At 38.1% G+C, this 18,900-nt stretch overlaps 1 protein-coding gene across 1 annotated transcript in view; it reads left to right on the forward strand.

The window, feature by feature from the left end:
- Nucleotides 1–18,900, forward strand: part of LANCL3 (LanC like family member 3) — a 97,616-nt gene that overhangs the window by 75,116 nt on the left and 3,600 nt on the right. Inside the window, exons 2-4 of the mRNA XM_012736662.2 lie at nt 5,343–5,466; nt 8,972–9,169; nt 16,261–16,468. Of these exons, the coding sequence (XP_012592116.1) occupies nt 5,343–5,466; nt 8,972–9,169; nt 16,261–16,468 (530 nt within the window). The remainder of the gene's footprint in view (nt 1–5,342; nt 5,467–8,971; nt 9,170–16,260; nt 16,469–18,900) is intronic.

Below are 18,900 nucleotides of genomic sequence, written 5' to 3' on the forward strand. Positions count from 1 at the left end.
CTAATATCAGATTCTTACTCTGTTATGTATGTGCTTGGCATGATATTGACCAGACACATATGTAACTGCATTCTATGCTGGTGGACACTCAGGGCATTTTGGACTGTTGCATGATAATGTTGGTGGTGGTTGAGCAAAGACTGGCGTTGGAAGTCTAGAATCTTCTGATAGTCATTTCAGACTCTATGGGGATTGGCTATAAGGTCACCTTGAGAACTGTAGTTCAACACTAATAATTCATATTCACTGAATTGCCACACCAAAACACTTATTCCCTATATTGTAAAAATATTTACTTATGTTCTACTTACTTCCAAAAAAACATTGAGGTGGTTTACAACAAAAATGCATGAATACACTGAAACCATTAGCCATTCAACCAATGATTAAGGTTTGGGAAGGAAAATGTTCATGTTTATTGAACAGCAAAACCCTAGGCTAAAGAAAGTTACTACACTAAGCACAGGAATTAACTCTGCTTCTTGGCCCTCAAGTCTACAAAAAAAAACCTCTCACTTTTCCCTGCATAAAAAAACAAAGCTTATCAATTCATTAGGTGGGCTGAGAGGAGCTTATCACTTGGGCCTTTACATATAGAGGCATTAGAAAACTGAGCAATATCTTCAATAGCAGTTTTGTAGAAACTTGTCTGTTTCTTCTATCAACCTTTCCTTCATATAGAAACCAAGCCCACGATAAAGTCATAGTTGGAAAAAACAATCTGTGGAAAGCCAGATTTATATTAATATAATCCAGATATACAGTGTCATGGGGACCTAACCCAATATTAGAGAATTTTAAGAATTTATGGGTAATGTTTCTTAAGCCAGTGCTTCTCAAACTAATGGGTACAGGTATACTACCTGGTGAACTTGTTAATATTCAGTTTCTGATCGAGTAGATCTGAGCTGGTGCCTGGGAATTTGTATTTGTATAGGCTCCTAGGTGATGGGTTTGCTGCTGGTCCATGGACAGCACTTTGAGGAGCAGATACCTCTCACATATCAGATGTCTCAAGTGGACTTTTGACACAGATTTGAGGACAGAAAGACTGGGGTTCCTATCATGTACCTTAGATGCAGCCATCTTTGTTATTTTGGTTGAGAGTATCTAGTTTATTAGGTAACAAAGCTGATGTGTTTATGTGAAGGGTAGAAGAGTGACAAAAGAAAGGGTTGGCTTTATATTTGTGCCTATTCTAGTTAGGGTTTTTGTTGTTGTTGCTTGTTTGTCTGTGTTGAAAGGAACTGAGACTTTTTCAAATGACTAAAGTTAAGGGAAGGGACAGGAGGATGGGGGTGGGTATTGTATGGAAACTTGGCAGGAAGTCCTTGAATTGTTAGGAACTAAGGGAGCTGTAAGGATCAGCTAGCTTTCTCTAACTTTCTTTCTCCGTATCATTGCCTGTGTGTTCCAGTCTCCTTTCACTCTCACTTTTGGGTGGTTTATCCTGTCTTTCTCCCTCACAGCTCCTGCTTACTCCTGGTTAACCTAATTTTGTACATGGGCCCCTTATGACCAACTCCCAGTTCTACCTCCTGACCTGTCTTCAGCATCAGCCATGATTGCTGACAACTTTAGTTTTTTGAACGTGCATTTTAAATTGTTGAGAAATGGAATTTGATTGACACAGTATGCCTTGGGACACTGGCACTCTAGGACTTGAAAGCTATTATCTATGGATTCAATCAGTGCTGATGGAGGAGGGACAGGAGGTAGCTGATGCCTAGAAAAAGAAATATAGCTAGCAATGACTGCCACTTCACAGGGGCTGTGGGCAGGACACTTACCTTGGGAAGGAGTCTGTAGTCAGACAATCATTCTGTGGCTTGGTTCCTTTTCTTAATTTCCTTAATGAAGGTCATCTTTCCTCTGCATAGAGGTGGTTCCGTCATAGCATGGCTTTTAGGCAGGGCCAAGAAATATAGCAGGTACTTTATTGCTCTTTTGTCTCTTAATATATATACCAGCCCAGTAGGAATATTTCTGAGGGTCAGTGAAGGCAATCAGTTAAACTAACAAAACTATAAGCTACCACAGATTTGCTTTGTAATTTTGAGATATCTTTATTTTAATTCAATATAAAAATGAAGCATCTAATCCATTCAAAATATCAACACATGCATGGACCTTAGGTGCTACAAATACAGGAGAGGGAACTTGGGTTTGTTTGGGTAAAGTCCTTATGGACGGGGAGTCCCTCTTTGCCACCCCTAATTTTTTTGTTCCCCCACTAGAAGTGCCACTCCCTCATTCCCAGGATCTCAGAAGGTTTCAAAATCACAGAGGCCATCTTGTTGGAGGTAGTGTGTGTGCTCAGGCGTGTGCTTCTGTGTGCTAGGAGCAGGGAACAGAGGGATGTTTGAGAAAGCAGACAAATGAGAGAACAAACTTAAGCCCCTACCACAGAGTCTCAACTCCTTTCTTCTTTCAGTACTGTTTGTTTAGGGAAGAAAATACTCTTCCTCAGTGTTCCCCCCACAGAGACTTTTAATGAGAACTGTTTTCAGTTTTTATTTGCTGATCAATAAACTCAAGGGTAGGTCTTGTCTGTTCCCGGAGATAAAGAACTGCATGCATAACTGGTCTCTATCCAGCCAAACAAGCGCCAGTTTCTCTTTGTTTTTCATAGTGTTTCTGAGAGATAAGAGAAAACCACCCAGACATGATGCATGACCGGGGGAGGTTTTTGAAACAATATTTTATAAACTCATTCTCTATTCTGAGCTGTGGATTATGGATGGAAAGGAAGGGGGAGGACACTACATACAGCATAAGTGGACCTTTTTTTCTGAGTTAAAAACAAGCAGGCAAAGACACACACACACACACACACACACACACACACACACACAAATATATGAATAAATGTTCAACCGAGGAAAGAATATGCCAATTTTCAGTTATAGGCAGGAAAATCCAATAGGAAGAATTTTAGTAATTCAAGTGAGTATATCTCTGAAAATTCAGTGACTGTTTCCTACCACAAAAACTACCTGTCATATGGATTCAAAATCAATATTGGGCAGACAGGACCTAAGTAGAGTTGAAGAGTAAGTTATATTCCCAGAAGAATATGGGATAGAATCAGAGTAGAGTCCTAGTGAGTGCATGCCCTTCAAGGCTCTTAGCAGGTTTCTGGGAGACATCCAGGATGGAGGGTTTGATTTGAAGAGAATGATGCAAGATTTTAAATAAAGACTTGGGTGGGGCAAAGGCAATATATGTAACCTAAATATTTGTGCCCCTTTAATATGCTGAAACAAAAAAAAATTAAAACAAAAGACTAAATGTAAGATCAGTTGGTCCTGACCAATAAAGGCATAGAGAGTACATGTTTTCAATAGCAAATGAAAATTATGGTAGCAATTTGAATGGGTACAGGGTAGGAAATCATTTAGGAGAAATTTGCTAGTAAGCTAAGGAACAACCTGAAGCTGATATGACAGGACAGGGGGGATGCACAGGAAGGTAGAGTCGTCAGAAATGGTAGGCAGAAAGGAGGAGTAAACTCAAGAGACAAAAACAGCAGCTAATAAAAGGGAAATTTAAGTTGAAAGCCATGACATATTTTTTTAAAAAACCGAGGAGAAGGTAAAGTCTTAGTAAAGCTGAGTAGTGTTTCATTGTCCATGTTACATACTCTACATTACTGGGTTTTTTTCCAGCTCTAGGTTCATGAACTTTAATTGCTTTATTGTAGACTTTTGTCTCATTTCCAGCACTGGATAGTAAGTTCCCTGTAGGGGAAAGAATCTGTCCTGTGCTTTCTAGAATTTCCCCATAATACCTAGTTTGGGACCTTACTGGAATAGCAGTCCAAGAAATATTAACTGGCAGAATTAATTAATGAACAGTTTCCTTTTTAAGTAATTATTTTTCCAAATGAAATTATAGATTTGAAGTAACCAAAATATGGATTATATTTTACTCTTCTAATGTTGGGTGAATCAGAGAAATGAGTTATGACATAAATCATTTGAGCCTTATTTCAAAAGGAATTGGTGGGTCTAATGCTAGATATCAGGTAGGGAAAATAGATGTGTGAGTTTTAGGCAAAAGGACAAAATCCAATGGACTTTTCATTTCTTTGTTCCAGATTCTTTCAATCAGGCTAAACTTTAGATGATTTATTAATCTGACCAGTATTTTCCTGTGCAGATCTGTCTTTTGGGAAGGTTGGCTTCATTGGAGCAAGAGGTCTTATCTATCTTGTTCATTGTCATGTCTCTGGCATCTAGAACAGGCTTAAATAATCGTGGAAGGAAGGGAAAGAGGGAGGGAGAGAGGGAATCAAGGAAAATGGGAAGGGGGAGGGAGGGCTGTGCTTTTCATATCAGTTAACTTGGCACTTATTTACTAACTCATCAGTTACCAAGGGCCCCCCTCAGGTTCTGTGTTAGGCACCAAGGATACCAAAATTATGAATTGCCACAGTGTTTTCTCTCAAAGAACTGGTAGTCGAGAGAGAGAGAGAGAGAGAGAGAGAGAGAGAGAGAGAGAGAGAGAGAGAGAGAGAGAGAGAGAGAGAGACCTAACACAGCAGGGGATAAGTGCTGCACAAGAGAGCAACAGTCCCGGTGATACTGGGAGGGTGCCAAAGGAAGCATCTAATCTGCGTGGGGAAGGGTAGGGTACAGAACACATTGCAAACCTGAGCAGAATATCAATAAACTCAATGCTGCTTTAAAGGCTTGAGAACATTTTAATCTTCAAAGTCCTAAAACTGATTGTGGATAGACTGAATAAAATATAGAAGAATGCAAGTTATTGCATTTAGCCATTCTCTATTCAGAGTCATTTTGATGTTAGAAGTTATTTTGTCCTGGCATTATTGAACTTTGGTTTCATTCAGGGAAGGCAAATGGCTACAGTGAGTCTGTCATGCAGCAGCTTGTCATAGAATCATGTCCTTATAAGCATAGTCTAAATGACACAAACTGGAGGCCTGTTGTCTGGGCCAGACCTGCACGGTACACCAGGAGTGACAGCTTTGTTAAGCATGATTGGTTAGAACCACTGTTTGCTCTTTTCGTGGTAAATTCTTGTTCCTGTGATGAAGATTAATGATATAACAGTCATAAGGTGGTCTTTGCATTTTATAACAGCCTATAGCTGTAAAGGTGTGTGTTTTCCATCAGTACAGAAAATTTTCGGGTAGATAAACTTAACAACAAAGGGAGAGTCAGTGATCAAAAAAAATATGGTTGTCTAAGCTTATTTACATATAGAAAAGGATTCTGGGGATATACTGATGGGACTTTTTAAGCAAGAAGATTCAGTGTTTGAGGGGGAAAGAAAAGATCCTGCTTTGACTTCTGCTTCTTGATTTCCTTGCTCAGGTGCTGACCCCAGCACAGATCAAATCAATTTGCCAGGCAATTCTGGACTCTGGGAAGCAGTATGCAATAAAAAAGAGGAAACCATTCCCCTTGATGTATTCTTACTATGGAACAGAATACTTGGGTAAGTGAAAGTATTGGCACAGGCCTGCAGGATGGAGGGAGTCTGTTATACTGACATTGAGTGAAGACTGGAAGATTTCATTTGTGCCATAGGGTGTCATTATTCATTTAATAAGAAATACTTTAAAATTTGTTTTAAAACAGATATTGTTAGATATTATAAATCACAATTTAATAATTGTTTGCATGGTTGACCTGACAAAAATGTAGCTATTTTAACAATTGCTGCTTTCACTAAAGACTAAAATCTTTATTCTAAAGTATAAGCTCATCAGACTAATTTTACTAAAAGATTATGCACAATTTTTACATTCATTGATTGCAAGTAGTGCCTCTGTACAGGGAAGCAGGATTTAGCCACTAACATTTTAAAGTTTTTAATGGTAGTAGATTAATAACAGACTGTTGAATTGCAATGGCTAATTTTGAGCTCTGAGCCACGTAAAAAGTAAATTAGTTACTTTTGACTCCTGCAGCGGCTCACTATCAATCCTAAGCAAGATTTGTAAGGCTCTTTGTATAATAGATCACCTGTCTCACCAGACTCAAGCTTTATCTTTCCCCTACAGGTTCTGTCCAGTACAGTCTCCCACGTGCAAAGCATTCTCATATTTTTATACCTCTGTGCATGTTCCTTTTGCCTAGAATGCCCACTTCCCCCAACTCCTTCATCCACCTGTAATAATTATACCCAGACTTTAAGACTCTGCTCAAACATAATCAGATCTGCTGAAAAAATTGCTGTGATTTTGGAAAAAGGATTGTTGAACCCTCTCTTGAGAAATATTCACATTTCCCCATGAAGCAAAATTGGGTAATGTCATATCACCCTGTCCCCACTTCTATTGGAGCCCTTATCACAGCACTCTGTAATCGGTGGATTATGTGTCTAACCACCTGAGTGGGCTTTGTGCACCTTCAGGATGGCGACTTTCATTTATCTTCGTGATCCCTAGGCCTTTCCCAAAGAGCCTGCAAGTAGAGAGGGAACTCAAACGAATGAACGAATGGCTCACAAGCGACTTTGATGAGAGTTTCTCAAAGAACCTTTAAGTTCCTAAGTTCCCTAAAATCAGGCCCTTAGACAAGCATTTGGGTGTAAAAGTTTTATTTGAAAGGCAGTCCCAGATAGTGTTGCTAGAGGAGTGAGGAAATGAGATAAGGAAGAAAAAGGAGCTAACTGAGTATGTAACAATCAGCAACTATGGACAACTGAGGCTCAGTTCAGCTGGGGAATCTTAGAGACTATATAGAACACATCTCAAAATCATCTCACCTAAGGGGTGAAGAAAACTGAGGTATTCATTCTCTAACTCCCTGCTTTATTGGTTGCTGCTCCAAGACGTGTTAATTCCCTAGCAATTTGGCCCTGCCCCTATAGGCCAGGCACACCTCCATGGCCAAAGAAGAATGATAGGTACTTGAGGTAGGAAGTGAGCAGCGTAGGTGCACCTGAAGGGTGAATGGGGATGATGTGATGAGCAGGGCACTGACAGTGTCTGCTATAGTCCCCTAATAGAGTTATTCAGTTCATTTTTCAGGTTTTGTTAGAGAAATTAGCATTCCAGTCATTTATACATATATAGCACAAATCAGATTTCTATCTAATACATAAACATTTTCCTGAGAAGCATGTTTTTTTTTTTCCTAACAATTTCAAATCCAGTGAAAGAAAGGTATACTTTCAAATTTCATGACCAACTTTTTAGAACAATAGAATTTTTGACTGGATACAACAGTAAGACTCTTTCTGGGGAGTAAAGAGTTCCAAGTATGGTGAAGTGAAAAGTGTCTGCAAAAAGAAAGATTTAAAATTATGGAGTTGAATTTGAAGAACAAGCCCCAGTTCGACCTGCTAAGTAGGATTCTACTAATTGGGAATGAGACGAAACTCCTAGAGGGACTGGGCTGACTTTTACCTTTGTTAAGCTAACTCCATTTCTGAAGGCAGGCTCTGGCCTTTGCTAGTTCAGTATTCTCTGCTAAACTCTTAGGAATTCTTCAAGATTTTGCTCAGATGAGATTATCTATGTGAAACCTTTAGGCCCCCTCTACCCTAGGGTCAAGTTAAGCTCTCCTTTCTCAGTTTTCTTTGATCTCTTTGTATTAGTCAGGGTTCTCCACAGAAATGGAATATAATAAATAAATGTATTTATTAATATTATAAGGAATTAGCTCACACAATTATGGAGGCTGAGAAAGGCAGATCCAGGAAAGCCAATGGTTTAAGTTCCAGTTTGAGTATGAATCCAAAGGCAGGAAAAGACCAATGTCCCAGCTGAAAGACAGGCAGAGAGAAATAATTCTTTCTTACTTAGCCTTTTTGTTCTATTCCGGCCTTCGATGAATCAAGTGAGGCTCCACCCCCTACATTGGAGAGGGCAATCTGCTTTACTCAGTCCACAGATTCAAATGTTATTTTTGTCTAGAAACACCATCACAAACATACCCAGAAGTAATATTTAACCAAATATATGGACACCCCATGGCCCAGTCAAGTTGACACAAAATTAACCGAGTCATTTTATGAAAAAGACACCTGCACACCCATATGTTTATCACAGCACAATTCACAATTGCAAAGATATGGAACCAAGCTAAGTGTCCACCACCACCTGATGAATGCATAAAGAAAATGTGCTGTGTATATAATGCTGTGGAATACTACTCAGCCATTAAAAATAATGAAATAATGTCTTTTACAGCAACTTGAATGGAACTGAAGGCCATTATTCTAAGTGAAGTAACTCAGTAACATAAAAAGAAATACCACATGTTCTCACTTGTAAATAAGAGCTAAGCAATGGACATGCATGGTCATATAGAGTAACTTAATGGACATTGGAGACTCAGAAGGGGAGAATTGGAAGGAGGTACAGGATGAAAAATTACCTGTTGGGTACAATGTGTACTATTCAAATGATGGGTATGTTAAAAGCCTAGATTTCTCCACTATGCAATTCAACCATGTTAAAAAAATACTCATACCCCCAAATCTATTTAATAAAAAATAAATTATAAATGAATTTTTAGGATACCTATACCAAATTATTTTTAAGTACTTTAGAAGCATTTTCATAAAGGCTCTTGTTATGTTAATTACAAAGTGTTTTGAAAATTTCTTTTCTAAAGCAAAAATGGATCAACAAACTTTTTCTGTAGAAGGTTAGACAATAAGTATTTTGGGCTTTGTGGGCCACATGGTCTCTGTCACAAATACAGCCTTGCTGTTTTAGCAGGAAAGCAGCTATTCAATATGCAAATGAATGAGCTTGACAGTGTTCCAATAAAACTTTATTTGCAAAAAAATAAAAGCAGCAATGTAGATTTGGCCTGCAGACTATACTTTGTGAGAAGGCTAGTTCTTAGGCAACTCAATTATTACATTACTATATGTACTTTTAAGTAATATTGCCTTTTTTTTATCCTGTAATTATTTTTTTACTAAATCAAACTGGCTCTGCTCCCAATTGTGTGAATTAATTATGCTTTGTTTGTCAATATAGGGGCAGCTCATGGCCTGTCGTCCATTCTTCAGATGCTTCTTTCTTACCATGAGCACCTCAAGCCGTCAGATCGGGAGCTGGTGTGGCAGAGTGTGGACTTCCTCATGGAACAGGAACAGAATTGCAACTGGCCGCCTGAGCTTGGCGAGACCATCGAGAGAGAGAATGAACTGGTCCACTGGTGCCATGGCGCTCCAGGTCTCATACACTCTGTTATCTGAAAACATTGCCTTTCATCTAGCTTAGCTACAGGGAGATTTCTTTTCTGAGAAGTGAGGGTATTTCTCATTTTATGTCATTACTATATGAGGTAAAAGGGTGAAGATGAAATTTTTAAAAGCCAAAAAGTCTTGATCTATAAAGGACTTCTGTAAATGATCCTGTATTTAAATATATGATTGATATCTATTTGTATATAAAGTTAAACTAACACTGTTCAAATAGAAACATAAGCCACATATGTAAGTTAAATTTTTAGTAGCTCCATTAAAAAGTAAAATCAGGTAAAATTAATTTTAATAACATATATTATGTAACTAAATGTACCCCAAATATTATTTTAATGTGCAACCAATTTAAAAATTGAGATATTTCACATTTTTAAAAAATATGGAGTCTTTGAAATCCAGTGTATATTTTACACTTATATCATATGTCAGTTGAAACTAGCCACATTTCAAGTGCTCCATAACTACATTTGAGAGTACAGATCTGGAGCCTGGCAATTCAAATGTGGCCCCTAAACTGGTAGCATGAGCAACTAGGTGCTTGGTAGAAATCCTGAATCTTGGGCTTCACCCCAGGCCTGCTGAATCAAAATCTACATATTAAAAATATCCTTTCGTGACTTATATGCACCTTAAAGTTTGAAATACACTATTCTATAATTTGTCTTCTTCAAATGGAAATTTCCATTAGTAGCAAATAAAAAAGTCTACAGAAATGAGAAGCCATCCTTAGTGAAGTCTCTGGAATTGAGCCTAGAAATTTACCAGATCCCTTCTTTTTCCTCCTTTTTAAAAATCCCATTATACTGCTAATTAGGCCTTTGGAGAAGGGGTAATTTGAAAGTAGTTAAATTTAAATAAATCAATTAATATTGGTTAATTGGCCATGGGAGAGACTTAAAATACCAAAATAACACAACATTTTTAGATTATGAGTGGATTTAATTTTCAAGGCTAAGCTTCAATCCCATAAGCATGGCTTTAAAATATATTTGATTTCTCTTGCTTACCTGGGTTTTATTCCCTCCTTTCTCCCCTTAGTTAATGTTCTTTAATCCAACTGCAATTTTATTTTTTCCTTGATATAGTTTGAACTGATGTAAGTCATAGTCCAATGGCCATATTTTCTCTGCCTATTACATTTATCTATGGAAGGAACTTCAAAGTGTGTGCTTGTACCAGTAACAGGGCATTATACATTATGTCCTGGCTAACTCCTGCCCATTATGATTTGAAACCATTTCTTTTTTCTTTGACCTTTTTGAAAAAAAGCCACAACACTTATTTACCATCCTGGAAAGGAGATATATATATATATATATATATATATATATATATATATATATATATATATATGTTGTTGTTATGCTCAATTCTTCTATTGCCCATTCCCTCTAATCACTATCAGTTGTGGTCTCTGGATATCCTCCAAGCATCCCAGCCAGTATCCTTGAATTTTGGAGATGTCCCAGTTTAAATACAGAATATTTTTAAAAGACTCAATGTGCTAGTGAAAGCTCTGAAAAGAGTGGGAAGATAATCTACTAAAATGAGAGACTGGGTCAGTTAATTGATGTGGGTGTCTCAAAGGGCAGTTATTCTATTCTTTCTGTACACCAAATACCATCTGTCTTTGTTAGTCATGTACCAAAACAGTGCAACATAGGATTCATCACTGTGGGGACTTTGCTTATCCTCCTTTATCACTCATGTTCAGTGTCTGGAGAAGATTAAACATAGGTTCCAAAGCAAAATCATTCAATCCATGTATTCACTGGGCTACTAAAAATAAACCAATTCACAAATGAATAAAAAAACTAAATGTGGCACATTATTTCTGCCAACCCCACCCCCACCTCAAGGGTATTAGTCTTCTTTTTAAGAGATAACCAGCAGTGAGCATGATTATATGTCTGATAAGTGCAGGCCAAAGACTATCAAGATCTCGCAGAAGTTGGCAACAGTAAACTCTCAAAAAATTCTAAAACAGGAGATGAACTAGAAAAATAATTTTATTTTTTTAAGGAAAAAAAATTTTAAGAGTAGATTTAAGAATAGTGCAGGTGGTTTGGGGCAGAAGACCAATTCTGTGATTAAAAACCTGCCAGAGCTAATCCATAATGTGGAACTTCATTAATGATACCTTATCTCTCCCTATAATTGTTTCCTATTGACTTTCCTTCAACCCACCTCTATGAGTGACGACCCTAGTGTCATTTATGCAATTTAGAAATAGTTCTTGACTTTAATAATTCCAGGTTCTAATTGGATCTCCAACACTAACCAGCTAAGCGACCTTGAAAAGGGGTCACTTTGTTTCTTTTGTGCCTTTTTCTCTTTATGTGTGACATGAGCATGTTGAGATTGAGTAGTGGAACTCAATCTTTTTTTCACCACAGACCCCTTTTATACTATGGACTCTTGACATCCTGAGGGATGTGTCCTAAAAGCTTTGCAAATACCCACAATTATCAATACCTAGTGTGGCATATAGCTTTTTCTCAATAAATGCAATAAAGTATTTCAGGAAAATTTATATGACCCCTTCATAACCTTGGTGATTCTGAAATACAGGACCAAAGTCATTTGCAAAATCATTAAAACAAATGCTGTGGCTAAAATAAACTCTGAACTGCATTGGGTTACATCATTGCTGTGGTAGCACTGACAGTGCATTTCCTTTACTTTGCGTGAAACACAGGTGTGGGTATTTTTTTTTTTTAACTCATTTCAAAAAGTCTCTTGTGTAGGTGACTTTGAATAAAGAAGAACAAGGCTTTTGCAGTGCAGGTGACATCGGTCACTAAGCTTTGTAGTTCACAGCATACAATGTGTGCCTTGGAGAAATTACACAACCCAGAATGGACCTGGGTCATGATTCTCCAGTATGTTGAAACTGCATGTGCCAAGTCTAGCTGACACAAGGCTCTACTGGATCACATGTTTTCAAAGATTTAGTCTCTTAAAACTTATTTATTAAGTAATAATTCATTCCTTTTCCCAGTTGTATTTTTCAAAAACACATATCTTTGCTAACTCATGTTTCTTATCAATGCACAATAATTAATGTTCCCATGATGAAATGATATGGTTCCCATCAAAAGCAAAGAAGCCCAACATTCCTTCCTTTTAGATTAAGCAGTCTTATTATGCATTCCATTAGTTTGAGTTAGGAGCCAACAGATTTAGAAGTTTTTCAAGGTCCCTTCCATGTACCATTCTGTGATCCAGGCCGCAGGAAGAGACCCTTTCATACTGGCCAGAACCACAGGATCAATACCTATTAGGCTTTCTGGGGCTCATGGCCCTGGTATAGCAATTAGACCACCTCAGCCCTTCTTCCATCCAAATCTCTCATCTCCACTACAGCATTGGCTTGTGCTGGGGTGAGAAAGGAGACATTATAGACTCAACAGACATGTATGGACCCCTTGCCATATGCCACACACTATGCCATGGACTAGGGGAAAAAATGAACAAGATGCAGTTCCCACCCTTGAGTAGTTTGTACTGTACTAGGGGAGGCAGCCATGAAAATAGATCATTTTAATCTGATTCTGTATAAATGCTAAGATTTGTATAGGAAGTTATAGGAGCTCAGAGGAGGGATTCCTGGTGCTGCCTCCAGGTTCAGAAAAGGCTTCCTGAAGGAGGTGATGCCTTAGCCACATCAAGAAAAGTAGAAAGTTTGTTCCAAGAAGAGTGAACAAGATGAACAGTCAGAGGCATGGAAGCAGTGTGGATGGTTTGGTTTTACTGACGTGAAAAGCTACAAGCAGGGAATGGAGAAGAAGAGATGGGAGAAGAGAATAGAAGCTAGGTTTCAAAGGGCTTTCTGTATCATGCAAAGGCATCTGGGTAAGAGGGAGCCATTTAGCAGTTTAAGCAGGGGAGTGATATGCTCAGATTATGGTTCTGGAAAGATCATTCATTCTGTTACAGAATGAATTTAAGGCATGGAAGACCTGGGGGCAGAAGGCTAAAGCAATCATCCAGGAAGGACACCTAGAGCCTGAGGGAGGGCAGCGACACCGGGCCTTCCCAGAACATGTCCTTCTTTCACTTAGCTGGAATGGCTCCCTCTTCACCATGCTCTTTTCCTGGGGTCCAGAAGCAGAGCCTGCTCTCAGAAGAAACCTGTAAGGAAGTAGGGAAGGAGAATAGGGAAACAGAGAAAAGCCAAAGAGGACTATGTCTCTCCTGGAGACTAATTTCACCTTGATTCTGAGGGGAAGATAAGAGGCACAGATTTTATCAAAGAACTGGCTTTGTCTTGAGGCAAGGGAGCTGACTTTTTGAACCACTGTGTCAGTGAGTCATTGGCCAATATCTGCAGGGGAATGGCTGCATAGCATAGCCTCCCATTTGCCTAAGGGCAAATCTCCCCCCAAAACTGGGCAGCTGTGAGCTTTGTTAGCAGCCCACACTCACAGGAACTGGGAGATAAGGCATCTGTTGGTAAGGTAAGGGTGATCTGGGAAGGGCACCAACAACATCCAATACACCTGCCTAATTCTTTCTCAGAGTTCAGTAATCAAGTTAGATGGTGTCACTCCTTCTAGTAGGCCTTTTCTACCACCAGCTGTGGTTTAGGGGCCTTCTTGTGTGCTTCCATGACATCTCTATTTCCCCAGATATGGTCTAATTAATACCTTCAGTTAAACTGTAAACACTATGAAAGTAGGGGCTTTTTAAAACCTTAGCACCTACTACTGTGCCTAGCATATAGTAGATGCTCAGTTAATATTTAAACAGTCACCAAGTCCTGTGAAATGTCTCTTTCATTAGCTTCATTTTCACCTTTCTGCCAGCATAATCAGCTCACAGCTACCCTGTTGCTCTTCTTCAGGTCTATCCTGACACCACTGTAGGATATTTCATCTATAATAAAAATCACATTTTCATATGAAAATAAAACCAATCCATAACAAAAACACTTCCATTGGTTCCATATTGCCTGCAGAATATGGTCCAGGCTGCCTAACTGGACTCATAAAACCATCCATAATTTGAGCCCATCTACATTCTACCCCACTGGCCAGTTCATTAGAACACTGCCCCACAGGCCTTCATATAGTCTGTCCTTCCTGGCTCCAAATTTTTGCCCTTTGCTGATCTTGATGGTAGAATGCCCTCCTTGACTCACTTTTGGTCTAGAGTTTCCTATGCATTCTACAAAGTCCTGAAAAAGTCCTACTTCCATCCAAAGCCTTGCCTGACTGTCTTCTGCAGGGAACTTTCACCTTTCCCATCCTGCCAGTATTATTGACAGTACCATTCACTTTATGTCTCAGCATGTGTCCTATTATGTATCAGTCATCTTAACATATTTTTATCTCCCTTTTTAGACAATGCCTTCCTGAAGGGCAGGAGTCATGCTTAGCATTTATTTTATATCACCCAGGGCCTGGACTGGCTACATAATTTGGGTGGGGGCTCAGCGCAAAATGAAAACGCAAGTCTTTTTTAAGAAAATTATTAAGAATTTCAAGATGGCAACAGTAGAGCATTAAACCCAGCATGGGACCCTTTTCAGGGCTGTAAGTTGTGAGCCTGCACAGGTGGCATGCCTATGAAGCTGGCCTTGCCTCGGGCTATGCATACAGTAGATAATCAATGACCACTTTCAAATGAATGAATGCAGAGAATGAATAAATGTATGATTAAATAAGTCGACTCTTTTAAAATCATCCTTTAGTTTGTGGAAGATACTTTGTTCCTAAAACCGAAGGGGAACAATGCTATAGGCAACCATTGTCGGTGGTTGACTGGAAAGCATTAGCTGAGCAAAGAGCCTGTTGCCATGTAAGTGTTAATTAACCACACGGAATGTTAAAAAGGAGACATTTAAAAAGGGAATGAAATCATGACTCTCAGAGAAATATAAAATGAATATATGTCAACCATTTTATTTAGTTCATTAATTAATGAGGGGACCAGAAATGTGTTATGACTGGTTCAACAGGAAAACCAAAGAGCTGACATATTCATATAGGCCATTAGGAATATTGAAATGGATTTGCTTAATAGATGCAAAACTGGCTTCTTTCACAGAGGCAGAGGGAAGTCACTTCAACCTCTACTAGACAGAAAGTAAGTTTCTAGGAACAGGAATTATTTACATTACTATCAGGTTTCCATAAGGTAATTTCTATGTCTACAGAGTCATAAAATAGCCTAGTTAAGGCAATGAAAAGCAAAGGTAACCCTGATGGATGAGATAGTTAAGATACCTGTTATATTCCAGTCTTCCCCACCTTTTATACAGGAGAAAGGTAGGCTATGCAGGAGAAAATGTGATCTTGCGCTACTAACCTCTTCTATGAATATGAGCACTCAGAAATTAGAACTTGAGGAAAATCATTTCTATTAATAACTGTTGCTTATCTTGTTTCTGTTCCTGCCTTTGTAATTGATACTACCTTTGTTGACAAGCTTTGAAGGAACATTTCTTTCCTTGGAAAAATTAAATTGGGAAGGACTCATTTCACAGCTGGACTAGAAGTCTTGGCAAGGTCGTTTGGGAGCATTGTTGTTGTTGGAAAGACTCCCAGTTTTGCTCTTAAGAAGATGTGTATAGTTATGAGTACTTAAACATTATAAATTCTGAGCCTCTGTGGGGGAATGGGCAAGCTGTTTAAATATTTAGCCATTTCAAATAGCCATCTATAGATAATGCTTACCAGAGTATGTATCATTCAATATTAACCCATTTGTAAATTAAATTATGGATTTTATCAATCTATGTACTTCAATCAAAATGTTGCTCTTTCTCCAGGGGCCAACCCCTTGATACAATTAAAACAATTTAAAATACCACAGCGAAAATAAGACTCCCTTGTAGAACATTCTATTGCCTTGTTACTCAAAAAGTGTGATCCCCAGAAGGGTACTTCTTAGAAATGCAGGATCTCAGGCCCCACCTTACCACCTCAGAGCTACCATATTGGAATCTGTATTTTACCAATGCTGGTGATTTGTGAGCTTCTTACAGTTTGAGAAGTTCTGCTCCATAGTGTTAACCTCTGGAAGTCACCTCTAATGTCTTTATTGTTTTTACAGGAATTGCCTATCTGTTTGCCAAAGCTTATCTGGTTTCCAAGAAACCGCAATACCTGGACACATGTATCCGGTGTGGGGAACTCACATGGCAGAAGGGCCTGTTAAAGAAGGGGCCAGGGATTTGCCATGGTGTAGCTGGTAGTGCCTACGTCTTCCTGCTGCTATACCGACTCACAGGAAACTCTAAATACATCTACCGAGCCCAAAGGTCAGCTGTTTTTCATGTATACTTTTAAAAATTTTAATCTAATTAATTTTCTGAATAGGTAATGTGATCACATGGTTTAAAAAGTGCAAAAAGGAATACATCAACTGTGTCCTATAGCCATGTAGTTGACTTCCCTAGAGACAGTTTCTGGGTTGTCTTCCTAAAGATATCCTGTATACATACAAGCATATAGGTATGTGTGTCTTAGTCCATTTGTGTTGCTATAAAGGAATATCTGAGGCTGGGTAATTTATAAATAAAAGAAGTTTATTTGGCTCATGGTTCTGCAGGCTGTACAAGAAGCATGGTGCCAACCTCAGCTTCTGATGAGAGCCTCAAGAAGCTTTCGCTCATAGCAGAAGGTGAAGAGGAGCCGACATGTGCAGAGGTCACATGGCGAGAGGGGAGGCAAGAAAGACAGGGGAGGTGCCAGGCTCTTTTTAACAACCAGCTCTCACAAGAACTAATAGAGCAAGACACTCACACCCCCCCCCGGCAATGAAATGCCCCCATGACCCAAATAACTCCCACTAGACCCCACTTACAGACATTGGGGATCAAATGTCAACATGAGGTTAAGAGGATCAAATATCAAAACTATAACAGTACATATATAAAATTTTGTGCCTCTTTTTTTATACAAATGGTAGCACCTTGCTATCTTAGTGATCACCCTACATCAGTACACAAAGAGCTTCTTCAACCATTTTTATTATTGAATAGCATTACGTTGTATGACTGAACCATAATTTGACCAGTCCCATATTAGAAATATATTTAGATTATTTCCAATATTTTACACTACAAATAATGTTATGATGAATAACCTTGTACATATACCATTTTGTACATGTATGGGTATATCTGAAAGGTAAATTCATAGAAGTAGAATTGCTGTATGTATATTTGTAATTTTAACAGATAATTCCAAATTGCTCTCTATAGTTTATTTACTGGAAACCTGATAAAGATGGAATATCAGCTGTCTCCCAGACAATATTGCTTTTAATATACATTACCCCTGATACTGGTAAACAAGATAAAGTGGATCAAGAGGACTATGAATGAATTATAATATAAGTAAGCTGGTCGAAAGCACAGGTCACAGGTAGGGGCTTCCCTGAATCCACATTGGCATGAAAGTGGCATTCCCTTTGAGAGGATTTAGAAGCTCTGTGTCCAAAGGTTGTTACAAGAGATATTGGTTTCTTGTGTAGCACTTTGGTCTTCTAAGCCAAGAATTCTCTCACACCCACCCATGTGGTCTGGTTCTCTTACATCTGAGATGTCACTTGCAGGGAGCAGCTAAAGAATACTCTTTGCACTGTTGTGAAGATTCCCACTGAAGGTATACACCTGATGATTATCATATTGTTTGTGTGACCATTAACAAGTCACTTAACATGTTCTATGCCTCAATTTCCTCATTCATAAAATATGGAAAATACTGCCTACCTCACTGGCGTATTGAGCAGTTTAAATGAGTTAATATATGAAAAATCATTTAGAACAGTGCCTGGTACATAGTAAATGCAATGTAAGTGTTCACTGTTACTATTACTATAAATTTGAGTTTTATTATTCTAAACTTTTCTCTATGCATAAATACTTGGCAACTCTTTTGTTTTCCTCTATGCTTATTCAATTATTCAGGGTTTCTACCTCTTCCTATTAGTAGTGAATATATTTCTGTAAAACCATCTACTTCATATGGATATTCAAAATTTTGGCAGAGAGCTCTAATAGTATAGTTCTATAATATTTTAAATGGTCTATGTCTGTGGCAGTATGCCCTTTCTCGTTCCTAATGTTTTTCCTTCTGGGTCAGATGCATCAGTGTTTTTCTATCTTATTCATTCTTTCAAGGAACTGGCTTTTGGCTTTTGGTTTTGCATATTAATTCTTTTTGTTTTTCTTTTTTGCTTACTAATTCATTATTTTCTGCCTTTATTTTTTACTGTTACTTCCATTTTTTTATGTTCTAGAGTTTAAAAAATGCTTAATTAGAAAACCTTCCATCTTTCTATTAATACTAATTCATAGATCTATGAATTTTTTCTATATTCAGCTTTGGTAATAATCAGTAGGTTTTGATATGTAATGTTCCCATTGTCTATGATTCTTTTTAGTTCTGTAATTACCATTCTGACTTCTATTTTTACTGAGAATTTTTTTAGAGAAATAATTTTGTTAGTTTGATATTTGCCCTATTGGCAGATTTTGAAACAATTATTTTTACTTTGATATCAACAACAGTTTTTCAGAAATAATAACACAATATGGATCAGAATGTAATGAAAGGGCTGCTCTCAGAAATTGCTGGTATTATTGTAAATTGCTGTGTGTCCTTTAGAAGCTATTTTGAAAAGCATGGAAATATTTATCATATTGTTTTAAGTAAAATATGCAGGATATCAAAGTGTATATCCTTT

Source organism: Microcebus murinus, chromosome X, assembly GCF_040939455.1.
Source record: "Microcebus murinus isolate Inina chromosome X, M.murinus_Inina_mat1.0, whole genome shotgun sequence".
NCBI lineage: Eukaryota > Metazoa > Chordata > Mammalia > Primates > Cheirogaleidae > Microcebus > Microcebus murinus.